This window comes from Camelus ferus, chromosome 15 (assembly GCF_009834535.1).
Source record: "Camelus ferus isolate YT-003-E chromosome 15, BCGSAC_Cfer_1.0, whole genome shotgun sequence".
Classification (NCBI taxonomy): Eukaryota; Metazoa; Chordata; class Mammalia; order Artiodactyla; family Camelidae; genus Camelus; species Camelus ferus.
In genome coordinates, this window is record NC_045710.1 from 20,120,289 (window position 1) to 20,145,723 (window position 25,435).

At 51.8% G+C, this 25,435-nt stretch overlaps 2 protein-coding genes across 5 annotated transcripts in view; both read left to right on the forward strand.

Annotated features, from left to right (window-relative positions):
- TOGARAM2 (TOG array regulator of axonemal microtubules 2) overlaps positions 1-23,036 on the forward strand; it is a 67,194-nt gene extending 44,158 nt beyond the window's left edge. For 3 of the 4 annotated variants that reach the window (XM_032497282.1, XM_032497283.1, XM_006189757.3), the window contains 10 exons: positions 628-781; positions 1,505-1,610; positions 2,363-2,598; positions 4,546-4,704; positions 8,535-8,652; positions 9,033-9,127; positions 10,624-10,816; positions 11,673-11,889; positions 18,688-18,774; positions 22,522-23,035. In XM_032497282.1, coding sequence (XP_032353173.1) covers positions 628-781; positions 1,505-1,610; positions 2,363-2,598; positions 4,546-4,704; positions 8,535-8,652; positions 9,033-9,127; positions 10,624-10,816; positions 11,673-11,889; positions 18,688-18,774; positions 22,522-22,778 — 1,622 coding nt within the window. In that variant the 3' untranslated portion in view covers positions 22,779-23,035. Of the gene's footprint in view, positions 1-627; positions 782-1,504; positions 1,611-2,362; positions 2,599-4,545; positions 4,705-8,534; positions 8,653-9,032; positions 9,128-10,623; positions 10,817-11,672; positions 11,890-18,687; positions 18,775-22,521 lie in introns of all 4 variants that reach the window. The other variant, XM_032497284.1, reaches the window with a different exon arrangement.
- Positions 23,037-24,088: 1,052 nt separating this feature from the next.
- CLIP4 (CAP-Gly domain containing linker protein family member 4) overlaps positions 24,089-25,435 on the forward strand; it is a 100,203-nt gene continuing 98,856 nt past the window's right edge. Inside the window, exon 1 of the mRNA XM_032497288.1 lies at positions 24,089-24,234. The gene's annotated coding sequence lies outside the window, so the exon portion shown is untranslated. The remainder of the gene's footprint in view (positions 24,235-25,435) is intronic.

The following is a 25,435-nucleotide window of genomic DNA, read 5'->3' on the forward strand; positions in this document are numbered from 1 at the left end:
GCTGAAAGTCTAATCTGTGTGTCCGCTGCCACAGTGGGAGGAACGCTGGAGCAGAGTGGCCCTGTCTCACCATCCACAATTCCCGTTGCAGGCCCAGAGACACTTTACTGTTCCTCTCTTGGCCAGGTGACCACCCAGACTGCCCCCTACTCACATGGGCAATGGCAGAAGCTTCATGAAAGGATGGAGAATCGGGGGGGAGGAGGAGGAGGAGAAGCTGTAGCACAGGCTCCTGGTGGGGACGAGGTTAGAGCACCACCAAAGTGAGTAGGGGGTCACTCCTTGACGGACTCGCTGGCCTTGCCTCAGCCACAGAGGAGGCAGGATGGGGGCGGATCGCCAGCTAGGTGGGCTTGGTCACTTGGCACCAAGCAGCGTGACACAGGCCAGTTTGTTTATTAATCAGGTTGGCAATGGTAGGGAACAGTCAGCGAAAGGTAGGGAGTTAGGCGGTCTTCGTGGGTCTCCCGGGAGTGTAGCTCAGGCCCTGGCTTCTCAGCCCTCACAGGTCCCTTCTCCCCGCACAACCCTGGCTCCCGTTAAGGTGGGCTTGGTGCTGTGCTGTGGGCCAGGCCTCGAGTCCTCCTGGTGAATTCTGCCTGCTCCTTTCCTCCTCTGTGAGTGCAGCTCACTCCTTACCTGCGGTGCTTACTTTGGGGTCTCCTGAGTGGGAGGAAGAGGAGGAGGAGACAGATCTTCGGGCTTTCAAGGAGTCGAGGCCTTTCTCAAACCCAGAGTTGGGGCTGGTGGATGCCCTCCAGTGCTTGGACAGCAGCGACTGGTGAGGAAACACTCCCTTTGTGCACTGTGGCAGAGGGAGGGCTGCAGAGTAGCTCCTGCTCCCGGCTGCCTGCCTCCCCTGCTGCCCTAGTGGCCTGGTCCTGAGGAGGGTTCCAGTGAGTGTGTGTGTGTGTGTGTGTGTGTGTGTGTGTGTGTTTGAGTGAGTCTGGCCTCCTGCATCTGCCCTGGGCCCTCCAACAGCCCGTGCACAGCTCTACGAAGCACCAGAGCCAGCATGGCAAGTGTAACCTGACTCCACAATGCTTCTGTGGGGCCCGAGATAGGCCCTCGCCCTCCATTTCTCTAAATCAAGGTCATTCTGCCCCAGTGTTCCTCCCACTGCGGCAGTGGACACACAAAATCTTGGTTGTGAGCAGAGTGATGTCTTGGGGTCCAGAACATTTGCGGGAAGACCTCCCTGTCCTGTGTCCTCATGTTCAAGTGCCTTCTCTTGATGGTGCCGGCTTTGTTGGGGCATAGACCAGGGTCCTGGGTGTGGGCTTCCATCCTGGGTGAGAGTGAGTCATGGGCCCCATAAAATGGCTTTTACTGGACTGTTAGGGTTTCAGCCTGGATGTTACACCAGGACACCCTGCCACTGAGGCCATCGAATCCCTCCTTGCTGTGGTGGGGGTAGCGGTGGTGGAGTAGGGGCCCTGGTCTGCAGAGAGAGGGGCTCCTCCCTCCCCACCTGCCTGTGACAGGGCCTGGACTTGCTTCTCAGGCAGATGAAGGAGAAAGGCCTGTTGAGTGTCCAGCGCCTGGCGGCTTGTCACGCAGAGGTCCTCGCTGGGAGGCTGCACGATGTGTCCTTGGCTGTGACTGGAGAGGTGAGGCATCCTGTGTCTGTGCCCTCTGCCCGATCCCCAGCCAGCCCCTCTTCCCTGGTGCTGCTGCTCAGTGTGGGTCACAACAGCAGCCATGGAGGGGCCCATGGTGCCCAGAACATGGGCGTCCCTATTTCTCAGTCCCCAGCCCCTGAGGTGGGAGCTAGCCACCCATTTCTCAGATTGGAAAACTGAGGCCTGGGGTTTCCTTCTTTCTCATCTCTGGGTATTGAAACAATCGGAATCCTGTGTGCCCATTTGTCACAGTCCTGCATTGTACTCAGAATGCCTGGGGAGGGATGGAGTGTTCTAGGCCAGATCTCCAACTTCTGGGCAGTTGTAACCTCCCAAACCCTTTCTCCCATGGGGCTGGGGCTTGGCCTAGGCTGCACCTTATCACAAGTGGAGGCTGTGCCCCCTGCCCTCAGGAATAGACTTTTCCAGTGAGGGGGCCTTGTGAAGATCAAATTAAACATTATTTGTAAAAGTGCTTTCAAGACTAAGTGTTGTACAAATTTGAGATGATAATGATGGAATTGATCATTATGATAATAACAACAGTAACAGTGTTTTTTAAAAATGGGACTGTTTTGCCCAGAACTGCTGCAGGGTGTCCATTTCTAGCCTGGCGAGGCCCAGGCCCAGGCAAGGGTGGAGGCCTTGGGAGGCGGTACAGTGCTCCATTCTCCGTATGTGCCGGAGCCCTTGGCAGCACCCAGCAGGCCTGCAGGGTCCTTCTCTCATCTCTCTCCGAGGTCACCAACCTCCGCTCCAAGGTATCCCGCTTGGCCATCAGCACCCTGGGAGACCTCTTCCGGGCCTTGAAGAAGAATATGGACCAGGAGGCTGAGGAGATCACCCGCTGCCTGCTCCAGAAGATGGGGAACACCAGCGAGTTCATCCAGAGAGCAGCCAACCAGTCCCTGGGGGCCATGGTGGAGCACGTGACCCCGGTCCGCTCCCTGGTGGCCCTCACCTCAGTGGGCATCTAGTACGCGGAGGCCTCCTTTGAGGGGAGGGGGTGGCCTGGGAACGAGGGGCAAAGGGAGAGACCCTGGGATGGGGGAGGAGCAGGTGCCTCACATGTTTACCTGGGGGAGGACGACCCCTGTTCCCCAGTGGTCTTCTCCCCCACCTCTCCTGGGCCAGGCTGGGGACGAGGGGCCTCAGGGCAGCCCCGGGCCCCAGCTGGGAGGGAAAGGTGCTATTGTTCTGCTCAAGACCAGGGAGCCCGTAGTGGCCATGGTAATGTCCCTGGAGACTGAGCGCCAGAGGCAGCCTTCGGCTTGGGCCTGATGAGCCCCGGCCCCTCTCCCAGGGGAGCGCTGTTCCTGATGAAATCTGGGCCGGGAGGAGAGCAAGGCACAAAATCTTTCCAGCTGGTGCCGCTTGGCCTTCTGAGGAGGAGGAGGAGGGGGCAGGCTGCTCTTGGAGTCTTTCTGCAGCCTGATTTGCTTTCTCTTTATGTAAAAACCAGAACCAAGAACCAACAGCAAAACCAGAAGCGTTTCCCAAGCCCTTTCTCCCACAGTGTGACTCCCACTGTGCGACATGACTCTCAACCCCAATAAGCCAGTCACAATACTGACCCTTCCGCAGGGTGGTCTATCAGGCAGAACCCAGGGCGAGTTGTCGCAGCCAAGAGGCCTTTGCCTACAGACTGGAGCCATGAGGCCGGGGTTCAAATCCTGGCTTGTTACTGAACTTCCCCATGCCTCTGTTTTCTCATCTGTAAAATGGGGGTAATAATAAAGTTGTGAGGGGTAAAGGAATTGATTCATGAAAGAGCACTTAGAGCAGGCCTGCCTCTACCTAATAATTTGCTGAGTGCTCACTGTGGCTATTATTAACTTGGGGGAAATTGTGCTTTTTTCTGGATTCCTCCCTATGCCTCCGCCTCCTCACCTTCAGGATGATGACAGTAGTAGCTTCAGGGGTTGAGGAGACACTGCTTCGAAGGCACTTAGTAAGAAGGTGCTTACTACGGTGCCTGGCAGAGGGGGTGCACTCACAACAAACTAAGGCAATGGATTGTTGTCAGCAGGAATGGGGTCAGTTGTCCTCAGGGGAGCCTGGAACAGGGCTGTGTAATTGAATTCCCGGGATCTTGCTAAATGCAGATTCTGATTCAGATGCTAATGGTGCTAGTCCCTGGACCATACTAAGTAGGGAGAGCCCAGGAGTCTCCCTTGTGTTCCACTGGGATGTATCCCAGTGGGGAGAAGGGGCCAGTGTCACCTAATGGACTGTGGACACATAACCTTGCTTGAATAAGGTGAAAAAGAGAAAGGGGACACCCTGAGGGGGTCCTCCCGTGAGATTTCAAGTTCCCCGTGAAATCACCCATTAATCACCTGTCCCTCTCTCCTGTCTCAATTCAGCTCAACGTGCAGTAAAACTCCCAGGAAATGTTGAAGTGTTGGCAGGTGCTGGCACCAGCAGGGCCCTGGGGTGTCGACTGGGAGGGAGATTTGGTGCCCGCTCCTTGGGAGCTTCCAGCCTGACTGGAGAGCCACAGGGACGCACCAGTCCTTCCCAGGGGACAAGGACAGCGCTGCCTCCAGGGAGTACTGGTTCTGCCTGGGGGGCTCAGAAGGCAGAGGTAGGATATTCTAGGTGGAGAGAAGTTGGGGAAGGGCATTTAGGCAAAAGCAGAACACGCGCTCAGGAAGGCATGGGGATGGTGGGCACATGGTGCGTCTAGGGGACATCACACGGCTTCACGTGCTCCTGCTACCCTGTCATTATCCTTGGTTCCAGTGTCAGGAAGGGTCTGCTCTGTCCTTGAAGATTCCCCTTAGCCCACACCGGACAAAATTTTGAGCCCATTGTGACATGAAACAGGGATGCACAGATGTAGGTCTATGTGTGCTGGTCTGGGGACCCCCACATCCCATTCCTTGGCTGAGCCCTTGCTCATGATTGCGTTTCCTTTCAGCCACCGAAATCCCTTGGTCCGGAAATGCACTGCCGAGCACCTCTCTGTCGTCCTGGAGCAGATAGGCGCCGAGAAGATTCTCTCAGGCACTAGAGACAGCACAGACGTGCTGGTGCACAACCTGGTGAGGCTGGCCCAGGACTCCAACCCGGACACCAGGTAATGCAGGGCCATGGGCCTGGGGATGGCTGACCTGGCCAGCCCAGGGCAAGTAAGGCAACCAGCCAGCCCTGAGGGCACTGGCCCATGGAGCTCAGCTTCCCTGAGGCCACAGGGAGGGACAGTCAGATGGACAAAGCTGTGACCTTTCCTTACAGCTGTCGTCCCATCTCTCCACGCAGTTACAGCCAGGCCCGCTCAGGGGATGCTCCCTGCTCCTCGCCTCCCCTTCCTCGCCTTCCACTCCCTCTCTGGCCATTGCCATCTTATTCTAGTTCCTGTCCCACCCCAGCTCCATTTTCAATAAAACTATTCATTCATTTTTTCAAGAGAGATTTGATGAGCAGTGTTTTCATTACTACGGATACAGCAGTGAATAAGAAAAATCAGGCCCCTGCTGTCTTGGAGCTTACCTCCTAGTTGGGTAGTAAACAAGTAATAATGATGAGAGTTTTAGACCCAGGTAAGGGATAAAAACAAGAGGTAATGGAGAATGGGGTCAAGGCTACTTTAGATTCAGAGTCAGAGGAGACCTTTCTAAGGAGTGACATTTGGGTTGAGAATGGATGGGCTGGTAGGAGCCAGCTCTTTGAGGGTTTGGGGTGCAAGAGTCCCAGCAAAGAAAGGTGGAACCAAGACCCCTGGATGGAATCAGCTTGGGGTTTAGCAAAGAGGAAGGCTAGGCTGCTTGGGACACAGTGAGCGAGGGGAGGGGTGGGCCACGAGACGGAGAGGACAAGGCCAGGCCAGGGAGGGCCTCACAGGCCACGGTCAGGAGTTGGGATTTTGGTTTGTGGGTGACTGGAAGCCACTGGAGGGTTTTTTAGTAGGAGTGTGATGGTATTAGATGGTTTCAAGCATGAGAGTGATAGGACCTGATTAACCATGTTCAGAAGCTGGAGTTGGGGTCCAGTTACTCACATTCCTTGGTTCATGCCATGTTATCGTCTGGAGATGCCACTACGGTGGGTACAGCTCCAGAGGGCACGTCCACACTGCGTCCTGTGTTGTGTCCCACGTGGTAAATTCACGTGGCTGCCCGAGGGTGCACCCTGGAGGGAGGCACTGCCTGCAGCTCCTCCCACCCTCCCCACTGCACTCCCACAGTGCTGCACCTCACATCCTCCAAAGTACCCCCAGCAGCCCAGGAGGATGAATTCAGGAATAAGCCCAGAGTGGGAGTGAGGCCAAGGGCCGCGTCACTTAGGCAGCCGGGGCATTGGTGGGAGCCCTCGCCCCTCTGCCCCCTCCTGCAGTGCTTGGGGTGCCTATGTCCCCCTGACCTTGCAATTTCTGAACTTCAGATTTTCATCAATCTGATGGGTAAAAACGTTCACTCCTTGCTGTTTCAGAGTCCTTTTTCGCTTCCCTGACTAGTAATGAGTTTCAGTACTTCTTCATGTTTGCTAGCCTTTTGATTAAAAAAAAAAAAATCTCTGACCACTCACTGGAGGATTGATGGTGGGGGAGGGGCCAGGATGGAGGAGGGATGCCAGGCAGATGGCTACCCCTCAGTCCGGGTGAGCCTTGCCGGAGGCTGGCAGCGGGGGGGAGGGGGTGTAGTTTGAAGGCAAAGCCAATAGCAGGTGGGTGGTGAGGATTTCAAAGAGGAATCAAAGATACTGCTTAGGTTTTTAAACTGGAACAACTGAGTGAATGACAGTGCCATTTACTGAAATGAGGCATATTGTGAGGGAAGTAGAAGGTTGTGATTGGTTTGTTCTTAATGGTTGAGGGAGATGGGTGTCAAGATCTAATCTCTCTCCAGATCTAAGCTCCTCTCCATTCTGACCTTCCTCTCTCATTGGATGACACTGACTGCCCTTCATTTCCCTTCCCGGAACCCTGTGCTTCCGGTTTCCATGGCAGCACACCCCGTGGTTCTCTTTGTCCCTCTGTGCATTTCTCCCCCACCTGCTCCCTGGATGCCCGTGGCTGCAGGAGTGTCTTCAGTCCTTGTTCCCCTCTTGCAGGTTTCTCTGAAAGGTGTCATCACTTCCTGTGGCCCCAGTCACATCAAACTCTGATGCTTCCCAATGTCTTCCTCCCAGCCAATCCTTCTATAAGTCCAATCTCTTGGATGCCTCCATAGGACCCACCACCCAGATGTCCCATTGTCATCTTAGTGCAAACTGTCCCTAAGTGAACTCATTGCCTTCTCCAGAAGCCTGCGTCTCTGACTGTGTTCCCTCACTGTGATTTACTGAGTCATCCAAGATGCAAAATGGGGAATTTCATACTTCACTGATTCTAAGACACACATTTTTTGACCCACATTTTAGTATCTTAGAATCCTAGGCGTCTCACAGTTGCTGTTGGCCAGGCAGCAGTTATGACTTGGGTTTTTACTATCTACACAATTGCAAGCTTGATCATTGTTGCTCATAGGATAAACCTTTGAATTACCGTTTGCTTTGTAGGAATTACACTATGAGCCCTTCTCTGCTGGTTAGCCTTTTATATTTATTTTAAGAAGTCACTGTGGAGAATTGTTGAGTTTCATCATGGTATGAAATGTCTTAGAAATATTACACTATTATTTGGCATTGAAATGAAGAGTTAATGTGTGAGAAAAGGCATGGAAATGGAGTGATGGGACATAAATTAGATGTTAATGCAAACATTCATCATTGAAGGAATGACCAAAATGCCACAGTTTCTTACAAAGCAACTGTCAAGCACTTTACTTGACCTAAGGAAGGAAGGACAGGGCCGTGTCACTGAAGGCAGTGGAAATCGCCAGTGTCTTTTTCTGGTTTTCCTTAGTGGAAAATAAATTAATGGTGCATTTTACAATCAATGAAGGTTGAGTGAAATCTGATAATTCTAGATGCTTTGAGCTCCGCCTCCAATCAGCTTCCAAGTCCGGCAGTTTCGTCTTCCCTAGCAGCTCTTGAATCTGATCATGCCTACTGACCCCATCCCTACTGCTTTACGTCAGGCCTTCAACATCTCTTGCTGGGCTATCACACAGCCTCCTGACAGGTCTCCCGGCCCCCGGCCTTGTCCCCGGGATCCGTCCTCCACGCTGCTGTCTGAGACATTCTGACTAAAGTGCAAGTCTGATCGCTCCTCTGCTGCCCACTGCCTGCAGCTGAAAGCCCACCTCCTTCATGCCTCCCGAAGTGGGGTCCTGCCTTCTTCTCCAGCCTGCTCTCCTCCTGGGAACAGGCCCTGCCTGTTCTTCCCCCGCCACACACCTGCAGACCTGTCAGACCGTCTTATGGTCCCTGGAATGACTATCCTCCTTCAGTCCTTAATCCCATCTCACTTGTGAACTCCTACTCATCTTTTGAGTCCTAACCCAAAGTCACCTCTCCAATGAAGGCCTCCTTGATTCCCTCTCCTGACCACCAATGTTTATCGGGTAGAGTTGACCACTTTCTCCAATACTGCCCCACTGCACCCTTCCTCAGACTTCTACATGTTTCATGCTAGAAGAAAATTAAGTACACTTTGGTATAGCCATCAAACAGAATATTATTCAGCCATTAAAAGGGATGCCATGGGAATATGATTAATGATCAAGTGAAAAAAGTTGGTAAAAGTTGTATATACATTCTGATGTCATCTAAAATGTAAATGCTTGGGAAAAAAGACTGTAAGAAAATATGTAAAAATTTAATAGAGGTTTGCTTTTGGTGATGGGTTTATGGCTGATGTTTATTCTTTTATAAATCTAGTTTTTAACTAGGTGGGGATTACTGTCACAATTAGAAAAAGTATTGAAAATTCTCCCACTGTAATTAGAAAAATCATATAAAGCTATGAAGCAACTTTACACTGCATTTCTGTGGCTGTTTTTTCATCCTGCTTTTCTCCTATGGCAGGTTTTATGGCCGGAAGATGGTGAATATCTTGATGTCAAACACAAAGTTTGATGCGTTTCTGAAGCAGTCCCTCCCATCCCACGACTTGCGGAAGGTCATGACGGCTATTAAACAGCGGGTGAGCCAGCTGTGAGGTGCGAGCTGGTCTGGGGTGGGGATCAGAGCAGAGCCTGGCAGCCAGTCAGGGAAGCGGGGAGTGCACTCCAGAGGCTTTAGCTTCCTCCATGACTCTGACAGGTGGAATCTCCTTCCCCTGTGCCTGGTTCTGCCTCCCACTGCCCGTGTCTCCTGCGCCTCCCTGGGCCACTGTGCCTCCATCTTTTAAATGGGGATCTTGACCCCTGGCTTAACTGCCAGTGCTCCGGAAGGCTCCGCTGTGTCCTCTGAAGCTCTCCCAGGTGGAAGGGGTTATCTCTCCTGCTACGGTCTAGACTGGAGGGTCTGCAGTCCACCAGAGGGCCACCCCTTCTGGCTCATGTTCTGTGTGTATTTTTCAAGGGAATAGAAGATGGTGGTGAGCTTCCATCTGCCAAAGGTCGCAAGGTGTCGAGGAGCCTGGTGGTGTGTGAGAGCGGGCTGCCCAGCGAGGCCGGGTACAGTAGCCCTTGTCTCTCCGGGCTCCACATCCGCAGCTGCTGACGGCGGCGCTCTGCTTGGCCCAGGCCAAGGTGGCTCTGGGAGGGGGTGTGCATCTGGGCTGCGACTGAGACCTAGCTGGGGCAGCAGGACTCCTGGGTGAATTTACAGGATGGGTTTCCCTGCCCAAGTCTCGGGGAGCACAAATCCCAGGCTCAGGAGCATCGGCCAGTAGAAGTGGGTTCCTGCAGTCTCGACTGTGTAGGTGCAGTTCCAGTTATTATTATTGGTCAGGTGAGCTCAGCGTTTCTCTGTTAACTCACTCAGCGGACCCGTTCACCATCGGAGTGGCCAGCCTATGGCTAATTTAGAGGCAGAGGTGGAACCAAAGCACATGAGAAGGACTGGGCCAAGGGGCTAAAGTGCGGGTGCTAGGAGCCGGAAACCCAGCAGGAATCTGACAGTCACTCCTGTGCCTAAAACTTAACCCCCTTCTGCAATGCCCCAGGAGGACCACATCTGGACTCCTTAGCGGGACCCCCAGGGAAGCCCCTGCCCACCTCTTCCACCCTGCTCTCTCCCATGCACGCTCTCCCAGCCAGACCGCAGCAGCTCCTGTTCCCCGCCCCTCGCTGTCTCTCTCCTTCCTGTGCCTTTGCTCATGCTGTGCCTTCTGCACCTAGAACATGCCTATTTGTTCTACAAGATTTCACTCACCTGTCACCTTCTCCCAGAAGCCTCTCTGACATTCTGTCCCCCTCTCCTCTGGGTGGACAGGTTACCCCATTCTCCAGTCCTCTGTCTCCAGTGGGCACCTCAGGGTGAAGACTGCGTCTCTCGTCTCATTGTTCTGTGTGTCCAGCACAGCTCTTAGCGCTCAGTAGGCAAAGAGCGTGGACTGCAGGGATGAATGACAGAATGAATGATGTGCTCCTGTGGGTGCGACCCAGGTGTAGGGCTCAGGCTCAGAGACCCAGGCTCTGGACTGGGGGTCGGGGATAATGCTCTGGGTGAAGCTGCCGGCCAGGGGAGAACGATGGGCATGCGATCCCAATGGAAGAGAACAGGGCTCCTTGACCTTTCCCTAGTTACCGGGGCAGTGTGAGCAGGGCCTAGGCAACCAGGCGTCAGGATAGAGGATCCTGGAAAGATCTTCCCCTCTCTTGGATTAAATGAGTACCAGTCTTCCTCTCATGGACTTCTAACCCCTCACTTCAAGCTCCCCCAGCCCCATTCTTAACATAGCTTCTGAAAAAAAAAAAAAAGGCAGGAAGAGAGAGCCCTGCCCCTGACAGGGGGTTGGTGCTCTTGGCTCTAGGTATTGTTGCCCCCTGAGGAAAAGTCATTTCCAGAGTTCCCAAAGCCTTGTCCCCTAGCAGCAGGTGGGGGTAGACTAAGCAGCAGGTGAATCTCTTGTTTCATCCCCACCTGTCTTTGAGGGGAGGGGATGTGCATGGGACAGGAGGTGTATTCATCCCCAGGGGCCGCCCAGGTCAGACCTCCTTCCATATAGGCTCAGCTCCAATGGCCCACGGCTGACAGGGCTGCGCTCCTCCATGCGGGGGGGCTTGGAGATGGTGGGGCAGCTGCGGGACCTGACGCGGCTGCTGGAGGCCAAGGACTACCAGTCTCGGATGGAAGGCGTGGGGCAGCTCCTTGAGCACTGTAAGGCCAAGCCTGAGCTCATCACCACCAACCTGGTCCAGGTGAGTGCTGCCCCAGCCCTGCCCCATCTCCTCCCTTCAATTTGGAAAACCCAGAACAGGGTTAGGCACTGTGCCAGATTCCTCAGGGTAAGGGGAGCCTGAAAAGCCCTTTCTATCTAGTTGCCAGGGTAATACCGTAAGACCAACTGGAACTGGCCTAGAGGTCAAGGTTACAGCCTCCTGCTGGGTGCCTTGGGACCACGCAGAGATGTTCTGGGCATCTTTCATCCTTCCAGCAGATTTACAGGGAGGAGGGCAGAGGTAGAGTGTGCTGTGGCTGCGGGCTGCTCCTGATCTAGCCATGCACTTGAGGTTTTGAGGGTAGGGCGTGTTGTTGGCCAGGCAACTGGGCCAGGATGGCTGGGTGGGTGGGTCTGGAGTAGACACAAGCCTTTCACAGGCTGGAAATGAGAGCAGATGTCTGCTCCTTCTGGGAGTCAGGCTGCTGGACAGTCAAGCCACATAGCAGGGTTAAGACACAGGCTTGAAGTTTCTTACTAGCTGTGTGAACTGGGCTCATTCAGCCTCAGTTTTTGTTTTGTTTGGTTTTTAATTGTAAACTGAGGATGAAAACTCATGCTTCATGGGTTAAGATCACTCCTCGAGCGAGTGCAGAGTACCTAACAAGGTGCCCTAGATGCTTTGCACTGAGCAAGTACTCAGCATACAATGGTTTCCCGCTCCCGTCCCCCTCCCCTTTGAGTGGTGCTCTCTTGGTCACTGGGGATGTTCTGGCATGGGTTGGATGACTAGTCAGGGATGCAGGAGGAATCTCTGCCGAGGGCTATTGTTTGGGCTGTGGAACTCCTGCCCAGCCTGGGTTCCCACTGGCCCTTGGTTTCTGTTCCCTCAATAGGTCTTCGCTGCTTTCACCCCAAGGCTTCAGGATTCTAACAAGAAAGTAAACCAGTTGGCGCTAGAGTGCCTTGCCAAGATGGTCCCCCTGCTGAGAGACAGCTTACACCCCATGCTGCTCTCCATCATCATCGCTGTTGCAGACAACCTCAACTCCAAGAACTCGGGGGTTTATGCCGCCGCTGTGATGGTGCTGGATGCAATGATTGAGAGTCTGGGTGAGCCTCCCACAGCCCCCACTTGGCTTTGGTAGGCAGCTGGTACCCTCCCCAGTTCTGGGAATCAGCAGAGCAGAGAACAGCACTGGTTTAGCTCTCAGGCCAAACATTTCCCCAGGGGCTGCCTAAGGCAGGGGCTCTTGGTTGGCAGGCTATTCCATGTCATGTTCCCCTGGGGGTCTTAGACTGCTAGAAGTGGAGGAGCTGTGGAGATGTTCTGGTCTTGCCTCCTTATGATACACGTGATAGAAATGACCACCTTGGGTCACATAACACCACAGCGAGTGAGCCAATAGGGCATTGATGGGAAAACAGGTCAGGACTACCAAGAAGGCGTCAGGAAGAGTTGTCACATTTTTTTAGCTGTGAGATGGTAGCAGGGGATGTGGCTTGTGTGGGGACCAGGCAGGATGCTGATGAGACAGTTGGGCAAGCCTGTTGGAGAGGACAGAGTTGACAGGTGGGTAGACCCAGGTGATTGTCTGATATGGGATCCCATTGGCTTTCTGAGCTTGGAATGAATGAAGGTTGTCTTTGAGGAAGACTGGTGCCAGGGTTTGAGATGGGAGGGATTTGGGGTGATGAGTGGACAGTGAGGATGGAGGGGTTGGGGGAGGAATGAAAAGAGCAAAAAGGAGGGAGCTATGGCAGAGACATCCGGAAAGGCAAGAGCTTCTCTGTTCCTTATGTGCTTTGCAGTATCACATCTTGATTCTTGAACAGTAGGTGGCAATTTTGGTGCATTCTGTTCTCCACTCCTTTCATAGATGATTAGAAGGTGATATTTGGTGTATCTTGTACACAGACTGAAGTGCATGTTCGAAAACTCAGGTGTGTGAGAACATAGTCTATGATAGACTTACGTCCAGACCAGTAGATTCATAAGTTTTCACAAACTAGTCTTGCCTTGATGTGAGGAAGCCTGTGACCTGAGAACGGCTGTTTACGTTGTTGCTGTGTGTCCTGATGAGCACAGAGCAACCCACAGAGCATCCCAATGCTGAGGCTGGAAGCACTGCCTGGCACACCCACCCCTCCTCCCCATCCCGCACCCTGGCCTGAGCCCAGCTCCCCAGGGCTGGGACAGCAGCTGTGTCCTTGGCTGGAGTCTCCCGGAGAAGTTTCAGTTACAAATCAAAGGCCTGGTCAGGCCCTTCTCCGCCTCCCAAGATCATAAATATTGTCAATTTCCTCTCTTCATCTCAGAGAGAATTTATGAATTGCTGAGTTTGTTGCTGTAGAACAAACAAAATAAATCCAGCTCTAAATTATAGCTTGTTCTCAGCGCCGCTCTGGGTAAGTGAGATTGCTGTTGCCAATAACTAAGGCTCTTGGTAAATCACTGTGGGCCCTGGATTTATTGGGAAAACCTGCACCAAGCCAAACAGGCTTTAGCTGTTTGAAGAGGCTGAGCACCCTTGTCTGGGGAGAAGAGCTTTTAACTCTTCCCCCTCCAGGGAAGAGCCAGCCTCCTCGAGCAGGCTGAGGCTCTGGAGCTTTGGGCTGCAGAAGCTGGTGTCTCATGCGCTCACAAGACTCAGGTCCCCTCTACTTGGGGCCCTGCTGTGCCCACCAGGGCTGGACCCCAGAAAGGGGGCCTGGGGATTGCCTGCTTTTGTGATCTGACCACACCTTGAGGCAGGTTGCAGGGTCCAGGGAGTTGCCTATAGTCCTCCTTTCCTCCTGGGACAGGGTCTCCTTGGGGATGGCTGATGATGCTCCCTCTGGTCCATCAGCCGGAGGGTCTTGTGCAAGAGAATGGAGGCATGAGGGGCACCATCCTCCTCTCTAACCCTTAGGTCAGTGCTAGCCTCGAATGGGCATGGGGTTGGACTCAAAGGGATGGATGGAGCCCACTAATCTATTGGCACAAGGCTCCCATGGGGCCCGAAGCGTGAAGCCCAGGGTCTTGTCTCCAGGTCATTTGGAGCAGGTGTGGCTGTGGGCTTTGCTGTGAGCTGTACCCTCTTAGCCCAACTAGCAACACTGGTTTTGGAAGTATTCTTAACTGCGAAGTAATAAGCTGACTTCCATACCCACAAAGGTCAGAGCTGGAGGGATTTAGGCTACCAGCAAGAATTTATCACTGCCAGGGAGTACCAGGAGTGGAACCAAGGTCTCCCAGGGAATGGTCCTCTACTGCCTGGCATGGTCTAAGCCCCTCTGCAGAGGGAAAAAAAAAATGGATGCAAGTAATGAAACTTCCCACTGTCCCAGGGGATTGGGAGGTGGAAGCAGAGACTGGTGCAGGTGTGACAGAAGGGAAGGGGCATACATCTTCCTCCCTGATCACCCAGGCTGAGCCCGGTGGCTCTAGTTGACCCTTAGCACCCCAGGGCCTCTCCTGGAACTGGCGTGGAGCCCTCTGTGCAGAGGGAAACTTTCTCCCAAGCCGGCTTCTCACACCTTATGAGACACTCTGGGCTCCAGGCTGCAGAGGGGCTGTGAAGTGCTGTGAAATACTTAAGTACGGACATTCACAGCCTGTTACTGCTTGTTTCCTGCTCAATGGGGGCCAAGGGATCAAGGACACAGACAGGGAAGGCTGTCTTCTGGCACAAAGTCCAGATCACACAGCCAGACTTGGAGATTGGTCTTTCTTAGGTGACCTCCCAAGACCCCTCTCAATTCTGGAATTCGGTGATCAAGTTACCTCATCTGCCACCATGTCTCTTCTAGTTCCTTGGTTTCCCCTGGGGTGAGCGGGGTGGTGGCAAGTAGGCTGACACAGCAGAGTTTCTGCCCATGTCCCCTTTGGGGGACAGTCAAAAAGAAGATGTGGGGGAGCCCTGCTTCCTGACCACTACCCTTTATCATTGCCAGCTTTAGGGCCCCTTCAGGGCTGAGCCTGGAGTGGCATCCTTTCTATTCAGCACCAAGACCTTCTGATTTCAGGGGGGTTATTCTGGGGATCAAGGCAGTTCCACAGCAGATGGGCTGGTTCTGCTTGGGGCTCTGTTACTGGGTTAGTTACAGAAGGAACTTCACTAATTAAAACATCAGGCTGCTAACAGCTCACCCCGTCTTGCTCAGACTGAGCACCAAAAGGACCTCTCTTAATTTAGTGCGGCCCCCGGCCAGCACTGGTGAGAACAGATAAGCTCAAAAATGGGCAGCTTCAGATCTGCTTTTGCTCTTTTGCTCTGACTTTAAATTCATTACCTTGTGTAAATCATGTGACCAACATTATATTGTTAGTGAAACTTAAAAATTCACCTGTGGTGCCTCACTAATATACTGACAACTTAAAAATATGTCTCTTCTATTTCCATAATGTAAATACAATTTTGACTTTGTGCCTTTCATTTAACACCACCCAGTTTCCCATGCTGTTACACAGTCTTTCTAGTTAACTTACAAATATAAAGTTTATTTTCCACCACTGTAGAAGTCATTCTTACTAATTACTGAGAAAATGAAAAATACGAAGCATTTGAAAGAAAGAAAACTTCACTTACAGTCCCAACTCCTAAAAGAAACATTATTAATATTTGGCATTTTTAATTTTTTTTTTCATGGAGGTACTGGGGTTAGAACCCAGCACCTCATGCATGCTAAGCATGCCTCTACCACGGAGCTATATCCTCCCCACCCACCCCTCCGGGCATTTTTCATTTCAAGTATTTTTTTCTGGGTATATTTGCGTTTGGCATCATGATTACATTACACATTTAAATTTGCATCCTGCTTTAAAAAAAACCGGGGCATGAGCATTTACATATAATTACACACTTGAGTCAGTTTGAACAGTTCCATCACGTGCTTGTGTTTTTCTGTCTCAGTGGATCATTCCCAGTTTTTCTGCAATGAAGAGACCTAGTTTTGGTGGCCATGGAGAATTCGGCCATGTGACATAGAACTTAACTGAGCCTTGTGCTTGTTGTCGGGAGTCTAGTTTGACTCCAGTGTCTGCTGCCACTGACGGTGGTACCATGTTTTTTTATGCTTTATTAAAAGCTCTTCTCTTGCTTCCCAGTAGCCTGAGGATGGCATGGCCTGGTGGCCTCAGGGCTTGGCTGAATGGGACAGGTGTGAGGCCCATTTGGCCTCAGCCCCAGTGTAGAGAGAGGAGGCTAGGCCCAGGGAGGCCACGGTGTCTGGGCTGCCAGCCTGTGGCTATTTTCTCCACATTGAAGGGCTTTGCTTCCCCTGTTGTGTGGGCAGCACCAAGGCCAGCGTGGCATCCTTGTGGTGCAGAAGAGGAGCCTATGAAAACCCTGGGCTAGGCTCATGGGTTTTTAAGTTTTCAGAAGTTAGATTCCCACATCCTTAGTTGGACCCTCCTCCATGAAGGTTGCTGGGCTGTTGGAGTATTTTAGGGTAATAATAGTAATAGTAGCAACAATAGCTGATACTTCCATAGTAATTATCTGCTCAAGACACTGTCCTAAGCATTATGTGAATCATTTAATCATCACAGCAGCTCTATGAGTTACTAGTATTATCCCCATTTTATAGTTGGGTAAACTGAGGTGTCGAGAGGGTACATGACTTATTCAATGTCATACACTAAAATGTGGAAGAGCCAGTATTCAAATCTGGGTGGTCTAGATCCAGAATCCAACCCCTTAGCCTCTGTCCTTTACTGCTTCTCATTAAACCTGGGTGTGACCCAAAAGGTGAGCCATCACTATAAAAGGGGTCAGAGGCAGAGAGGCAGCTGCTTGGGGTGGTGTCTGGGGTTTATAGACCAGTTTGGGCCAACTTAGCGTCTCTGCTTTAACACTGCCTTGTTCTCCATAAGCATTTAGTGGGCAACTGTTGTGTGCCAGGCATCACGGGAGCATGGTCTGGCATGGATAGATGTCTGCTGGATGTGCATTTTCAATTATTTGCCAAGTTCTCCACTTCTCTTGAGCTCTGGGAGGCCACGTCTGTGGCCAGGAGTGGGAGGTCCAGCTGCGCCCAGAGAATGTCCTGGACTGAGTGTTGATGGGGGAGAGCAAGGAGGGAGAAGTCCTTGTTCTCAGGGTGAGCTCGTGGCTATTGAGATGGGTGAGGCCAACAGAGGCATCTGGAAGCAAGAATGCAGGTGATGTTGTTATAAAACTCTCTTCTTACCCATTTACAGCTTCACCAGGACAGCCTGAGACCACTTCTTGCTAATTGCAATATTCTAGAGCCTGGCATCTCTTTCATCTCCCAGAACAAATTATTTTAGAGACTCTGGCCTTGTGGGTGGAGCTTTTGCAAGCCGCAGAGATGCCCATGATGTCTACGTGTCCATGCATTTTCTCCTCCGTATGTCTTACAGGTCTCAGGGGTAGAGCAAGGGAAGTAGGAATTAGCTCTTAGCTAGAATTGCACATCTCTGGGGCTGCTGGTGCTCTGTGCCAAGGTAGGGAGGGAACTCAGAAAAGGTGGACCCTGCCTGGAAAGACTTCCTCAGGCAGGTCTCCAATCTCTGTCCTCTGCAAAGGGAAGTCTGGCCTTGAGATGGTCCCCTCCTGGGACCCCAGGACACACTTGCTTGGGCTTGCTGGGTGATGCCCCTCACATCCCAGACAGGTGCAGGCAGGTACCACAGCCACATCCCTGAGGAATGCATTTTGCTGCTTGCCTCATCTCCCATGGAATTCTGCTGCGCCTGCTGTGGTTGTAAAACGTGGGGAGCTCAGTGAGCTGGGTGCCTCCTTGGGTCACGGCAGAGGCGATCTGGGGGCAAAAGGAGACTGGTCCTACCTTGTGTACTTTCTAGGTTAGCACACCTTTCTCAGGTGAAGGGCCACTGTCCTCACCTTGTGTGTCTTTTGTGAGAAAGGCAGGACTTCCAGTTTACTAGTTTGGGAAACCAGGAGACATCAGCTAGAATGGGCAGAAAGAAGCAGCTTCTAAATTCAGTAGCCGTGGGATCCCGCTGGAGTTGGTTTCAGAAATACAACTAAAGAATGCCAGGGTACCTCTCTATCTTTGGAACACCCCCCACCCCTTTTGTTGGGATTTCACCATTAGTGGTTCATCTTTAATAAATTTTCCTTCAAGATCCAAGCTGGGAAGTGCTTGGGCCTCAGGCCTCACCCATGGGTGTGGCTGGATAGCAGGAGAGCTGGGCTCCTGGGGCCATGTGGCTGGAGTGCTGGGTGTGGGGGTGCTGGGGGAGGTCATACATGTCCCCTACCCACAATCAGGCCTTCCCTGCTCTGACCCTACCAGAGCCAGCTGGATGCTTCTGCTCCTGCTAGGGTGACCGACCAACCTGGTTTGCCAAGGATGTGAGGCTTTTCGTGCTAAAATGGGGAAGATCCTGGGCAGACTGAGATATGCTGGTCACTCTTGCTCCAGAACCCCCAGGCTCTTGGTTCCCTGAGCATGGAGCCTCTCACTCTGTGTTGGAGTTCACGTTCAAGTGTCTGTCTCCTTGTCAAAGAAGTCTCTTGAGGGGGTGGTAGAGGAGGAGGAGGACCAGGTCTTTTTTAGCTTTTAGCTCTATGCCTGTTACACAGAGGATATCAGTAAATCTTCAATGTGAAAGTAACCCACCATCTGGCTGTGGGTACATCCTATTGATTAGATCATAGCAGTTTTGAGGAAGCACAGATGGTTCAGATAATATGAACCAGACCTGTGGGAGCAGAGCAGGCCTGTTTGGGACCCCATGTAACTATCCCAGGCCACTCACTGTTCCCCAAACACCCCATGTACATTCACTTTTTTTAAGTGGCTCCATTGTGACCTAGAAAAGTTAATTCAGCCGCCAAAGGGCCTCTTCCCTGAGCAGGTGCCATGGGGACCTTGAACAGCTGGTGCCTTTGCTTGGGCTGCAGCACCTTGGCCACTGACACCCTCCATCTCTTCCAGACAAACTTGGCCTCCTGCAAGCGTTTGCTGGGCGGGTGCGTTTCCTGAGAGGCCGCGCGGTGCTTGATGTCACAGAACGCCTGTCTGGTGAGCACCCCAGCCTTCCAGCTGATCTCTGTTCTCTCCTGGCTGACAGTTGAACTACCCACTTAGACCAAAAAATCATCAAATAATCCCCATAGGCCACTTTAAAAATTTGATAATCTTCTTCTAAAAAGTAATTCCCACAGTGCCAGAGGATAATCTTTGTTTTTGGTCAAAATGAGGCAGGTCTGTATGTAACCAAAATAGTCTTAAAGGAATTATTGCGCATTTCTTCCTCTTTGCAAAGGGGGCTTCCACCAGCCCAGAGGGTTCCTCTGCATAGATCAGAAAAAGCCATGCCTCCTGGTAGACACCACCTTGTGGGTGCATGGCCAGGTCAGGGGCAGCACTGTTGCTCTGATCTTGGGCAGGTTACTGAACTTGCCAAAACGCCTCCTCCCCCATCTTAGGAGGGTCCCATCTAGGAAGGAGGCAAAAGGACTCAATTTGTTCTCTAGACTTTCAAGGGCCCCCCTAGAATGCAGATGGAACATGTCACCCCAAGCAGTGTCCAGGATGGTGTCCCGGGTCCCTGGAGTGGCCCACAAGGCCCATGACTGCCTGGCCTTCCAGTCTCTGCCCTCTTACCCACCACAAGGATATACACTGGATCATTTACTTCTCATAACAACCCCACAAGGGAGGGCATGGGTTCCATGGTTATCCCTTTTGTAGAAATAAGGAACACGGAGCTCAGAAAGGTTAAGTGCCCAGGGTCCCTTGGTGAATAATCCAGGATTTGTCCCCAGGAGCCGGGCTGCAGATCCAAGCCCTCAACCTCTGTACTGTGCTCTGTGCCTGGGTGGCCCTGCCTTTGCCTCCTTGGTGCCAGCGGCTGATTTCCCATCCTCTCCCCTTTGCCTGCCCACGTGCAAAGCCCTTCTCACGCTTCTTCTCCGCCTGAGTGGTGCCTGCTTGGTCTGGCATCGCCTCCTCTGTCTCCCTTCTCCCCAGCTTTCCTGCCTGAGTTTCATCTGGCCCAGCCAGGGCCTCACAGCATTAGGCCCTCGAGGGGTGCTCAGGCATGTTGCCTGCCTGACAGCATCATTCCAGCTCCTCTGTGGCCCCATCTTCTCCTCTTGGCCTTGCCTCTGTGGCCTGGTTCAGTCCTCTCAGTGTCCCTGGAGTGGCCCCTTACCTCCAGTCCAAGTGCCAGGCCTTCTCCAAGCAGGTGAGGCGAGTCGGGCTGGGCTGGGGACGATAATGCGGCCACAGTGCTGGGCTGTGGGTGCCCTGGGATGAGAATAGAGCCATGTAACTGAAACCACCCTGGGTACCAGACAAGAAACTCTTTTCTGTTGCTCAAAATCAGCATTCTCTGGTTGAAACCCTTACCTGTCCTTGTATGGGTAATTTATGGGCCCCAGAGGCAGGTGAGTATCCATTTACTGTAAATATTTCCCATCTATTTCCAAGAGATCTCAAGCACAAGAGTTCCTACATAGTTCTTCTGTTAACCCCTTGTCAGCCAGGAACAGGGAAGAAAATTTCAATTGACTCAAGGTGTGGACTAATAATAGCACAGCTTAACAGGAGTAAATGTTTTGCTAATTTCTTTAGCTGCCTTTTAAGCTCAAATTTAATAGGGTTTTCCTCCCGATGCCAACACTGCCAGCTAGAGAGCCAGCCCTCTCTCCTCAGGCAGCTGAATGTGGGCTGATGGTGAAAGTAAGCGCCCATCCTGGGGTCCAGGTGTAAACGCCTCGCTGCGGGAGGGAGAGCCTGGAAGGTGCGGCAGGCTAGGTCACACCTGTTGTTGGGTCCAGGGAGTCCTGCCTGGGTCTGGCGCTTGGGATAGTTCTCACCTCCGTCTGCAGGAGAGATTCAGCAGAGATTTAGGAAGCCTTTGAGTTGTAGTTGTTCGGTATAGGTGGATAATCAGGATTATTGGGGGTTTTTTGGTTCCTTATGGCTGCCCACCTCCCATCACCCTTGGGGCTGACTCGGTGGCTTTCGGGTTAACTGTGCCTGTTTCCAGCACAGGTAATGTAACTGTCGCATCTTTACCCCACTTTATGGAGACATGGCTGGGTTGGCTCATTGAGAGCGGTCCTGCCTTCCCAGGAATGAGGATGGCCTTTACTTTGGAGGTCTCTGTGACCCTGGGAGTCCCTGAGGAGGCCCACAGTGTGGGGGGTAGAAACCCTGAGGGTCTGGCCTGAAGGTCGAGGGACACAGTGCATGGGAAGAGGCACTGCGGGAACTCAGGCTGAGCTGCGGGGGAGTTGTCCTCCTCTCTGGTCCCCTGCTGTCCCAGCCTGGCTCTGAAGTCAGAGGGGCCCCATGGGGCTCCTGCTGCAAAATATCCTGGGGGGTTGGATTAAGTTAAGCTGATGAAGGAAGAACAAATAGGGGGTTTCACTAAAAATAAAACTCCAGGCCAGCCTCTGAAATGTGGAACTCCAAGAAGTTTGGGGCGTGACAGGCGGGAAGAGCATGGGCTTTGGAGTCAAGGTAGGCTTGGCTTCTGTCCTCCACCCTTGTTAGCCATGGCGTCTTGGCCAAACTACCTGACCCCTGAGTGTTGGTTTCCTCCTCTGTGAAATGGATGAGTGTCCTGTCTCTCGGGTGAGAATGAAATGGAGTCACTTTGCAAGACTCTGAGCCCTGGACTCGAGCTTGGGCAGTGTTAGTTTCCTGGGCATATGTCTGCCCAGGGAACCTGCCAGTTTCTTTGCCTCATAAACAAATCAAGTGCTTCTCTCAGCATCTTATCCTTTGGCAAGATGACAGGCAGAGTGCGCTGATTGTCAAGCAAGCATTATTAGCATGAACGTAGTGCAACCAAGGCTGAGGGCCTGAGCGGCCCCTCCGAAGCGGCTTGGTGTAGCTGTTGATGAGGCCTTGACACTGGGGGCAACTCGGCATCTACTGTGTGAGTGGAGGGCTTGCCAGCAGGTTTAGCCTGCGTCTGGATTTTCTGGGATTTAGAGAAGGCGGGGGGCCTGGGGTAAACAGATCTGCGGGGTCATCACTGGAATGAAGGGTCTGTGCAGAGCTTGATAGTTTACAAAGCACGTTCATGCCTCCTGCGTTACTGCTGGGCTTATCGTGAGGTTTGGCGTCAAGACACTGGGGAGGCCATGCTGCTCTCACCTCCCACTGGCTGTTCTGAGAGCATCCTGACTTCTCTCCCTAGTGCAAGTTTTCGCTGTTGAACGCTCGAGGTGGTGATGCGGATAAGTGCACCATCACTCATGTCTTCTCGTTCATTTACCACCTAATGTCTAACTACCTCAAGAGTTGGTTCAGAATTATTATCCTTATTTACACATTAGGGAACAGGCTCAGAAAGGTTGGGTGACTTTCTCAAGCTCACACAGCTAGTAAGTAGCAGAGGCCGGATTGCGATCCAGGTATGTCTGCCTCTTTCCTCTCCCCTGGGCTGCAGGGACCAGTAATGACTGTCATAGGCCCTGAGCACTTTTGCCTTTGCATACCCCTTCCTCCGTAAAAAAAACAAACAAACAAAAAAAACTGTTAAAAATTGTATTTTATGACTGGTTGGTAGAAACATGAATATAAACCAGGCTGGATATCTTCATATTTTCTTCTGATTTTTAAAGAATTAAAAAACTTTCTGTGGGCCCCTAAACATGCAGTGAGCCCTAGGTAATGTGTGTCTAGTGGATGTCAGCCCTGCTGGGTTGCCTGCCTTTGGGGGGGACAGAGCTGATGTCCCAAGAGAAGGCAGTGGGAGAGGGAGGGGGTGCCTGACTCAAGTAACTCTCCCTCTTTCCATCCTAACAGTGTTGGTGGCCTCAGTGTACCCCCGAAAGCCGCAGGCGGTGGAGCGGCATGTCCTCCCGGTCCTCTGGTACTTCCTTAACAACATGACTGGGAACGGCGTCCTGCTGGGGCACGGCGGGAACGTGCGTGTGGTGGTGTGCCGGCTGTCCAGGAGCCTTCAGGAACAGATGGGCTCCCAGCTGCAGGACCTGGCCGCCGGCCAGCCAAAGCAAGTCCTCAAAATGCTCCAAGAACTCTTAGACGCAGAATCCCCGTGAGGCAGCCCCAAGGTCACTGACAGTGGAAAGGCACCAGACAGCAGGACAACTGGCAGCTCACACCCCTTTCAGCTGGATTAAAGATGGATCTGAAATGGGCAATCATTATTTTTATCTTATTTTATTTTTATGATGGAACAATCTCCTGGTCTACTTTCCCTTAGTGTTCCAAATGTACATAGTATATTTTGAAGTAGAAATAAAAGAATTACTTATTTTTTTAAGGTTTTATCATCTTGTACTTTTGTAGCCTCAGAGAATTTTCCAATAGCTAGGTTTGTGACAAAGAGAACAAGATGTGATATGGAAGTAACCTAGGAAGAAGATGCAATGTATATCACACACACACAGTGGAATACTACTCAGCCATAAAAAAGATGAAATCCTGTGACAACATGGATGAAACTCGAGGGTATCATGCTAAGTGAAATAAATCAGATGGCGAAAGACAAAGACAGTAAGTTTTCACTCATGTGAAATATAAAATATAATCAAAAGCAAAAACCAACCAAACAAAAATGAACAAATCAAATAAAAGCAAACAGATACAGAGAACAGAGTAGTGGTTACCAGAGGGGAAGGGTGGGGGGGAGGGCGAAATAAATAAAAGGCTTCAGCTGTATAGATGAAGAGAAACTAAACCTCACTGTAATGTACGCAAAAGTCAAAATATAATATTGTACACATAAAAAATTAAAAAAAGAAAGAAATCCATGACAATAGCCAAACAAGCTGCAGATGCTGAGAGGAAGAATTCAGGAGAAAAAGTGTAGCATATACTCTCACATGTTGCAGACTATTTAGGGGCATAGCTCCTCTCTGTTAGCAGCTGGACAAGCCCTCCTGAACCCAGAGATCCTGAGTCGGTCATTCAAATCCAGCCCATTTGTCATAAGCCTGATTTAGGGTGAATGTAGCCAACATCTCTGGGGCATCCTGCTTCTGCCTTACAAAACCTTCAGTGCAGCGGCTGTTGGTCCTGTGGGAACCTTCTAACGAGACCTATTCAGTGTATCAAAAGGCGAGAAGAGTTTGACACTGGCATTACGAAAAGCCCTCTCTGGAAGCTGGCTTTCTGGCTAGTTCTGAAGAGGACTAGACCAGGTTTCACACTTGAAAGACCGGAAATGAAAGGACTGGGTGGAGCATGAAGCGCCAGACTATGTGCGGATGTCATGTGGGAGCTCTGAAATGGCACAGGTTACTCCAGCTGGGCCGGACTGCGAAACTGAAGAGAGCTGTGTTGGATGTGGGCTGGGTCAGAACACAGGGAAGCTGAGAGAGGTGGGGCTGGCGATGGAGGAGCAGCCAGAGAGGTCCTGGCAGTGAGAAGGTCATGTCCTGCCTGGGGCTTTAGATACAGTATGAGTGGCTCTGCCTTGCTCTGGGCCAGTGCAGGTTGACCATGGTGTGACCAGGAAGAATTCGAGCTCAGATCATGACCTCAAACACACAGGTAAGGTGAAGGCTCCAGGGGCGGCATGCCAGTCCCAGCCTGGGAGCAAGGCCCACAGCAGCACGCTGGGGCAGACTTAGAGGGTGAGGCCCTGAGGCTCAGCTTCATGCCAGCAAGTTTCCTGGCAGGCCCACCAGTGGCCCCCTCTCCACTGTCACCCACCCCAGGTACCACATCAGGTCCACTTCACTGTTCTGAGCCTCTCCTGGGGAGTATGGCCCAGAGCAGGCTGGGAAGCTTCAGGTCAACTCCTTTATTTCCAAAGTCCTGGCTGCGGAAGACAGTTTTCCATCCTGCCGTGTTGCCACTGGCTGTAACTAGGCTGCCCCTCCACCCCTACCAATGCCCTGGGGTGAGGTTGGGCATGGCACAGTCATCCTGGGACTTGGGCTTTTAATAGGAGGCTTAAGTGTGTCTGGGTAATTCCCAGCCTGAGCTGCTTCTCAGCTCTTTGTGACCCCAGCAGGGGCTTCCCCAGCGCCACCACCATGCTATTTGGAGATTCTGACCGAATCAGGTTAAAGGTCTGCTTTAGACAAGGAACCATTCAAAGATGCCTAAAAGGCTGATTTTAAACATGTGTGAACTTTTACACAATTTAGTTAATTGAGTTTGCTTAGCATCTGAGCAGACTTTTTCCGGTTTGGTTGTGAGACTGACATTTTCTGCTTGTCAAGATCTAGAACCTATCAAAATATTTCAGAAATTTTTAAAACTGTAGGAGACTGGGGATTTTGAAGGCAGAAATTAAGCTCAAAGACAATGCCCTGTCTGCCTGCGTTAGAGTCCTGTCTTCTGTCTTCAAAATAGGAAGCTTCTCCTGAGCTCTGTACCAATCCTCACAGGTGGGTGTTTAAAATAACTGCAAACAGCTGAAAAGTAAAGAATAACTCCGCATGGTCTGTTTGCCTTCACTATTTCAGGTTTTCTTCTAGTCTCTGGGCAGCTGGGCTTTGCAGCGAAGTCACTGGCACAACCCCGGTGGGGAGGAAATTTCAGTCTTTCAAGTTTCCCACATCATTACTTTTAAAGCAAAGGGAAGACAGTGTATTAGTAAGCTGGGCCTGGGCCTTTGGGAAGTGGTTGCAAGAATGAGGCCTGATGGGAAATGAAGATTGTCCTGAGAGCCATGGGGGGGTCTGAGCAGAGCCCACCCCGTTCTTTGCTTGGCTGTGTGTGGTCATGAACTCTACTTACCCAA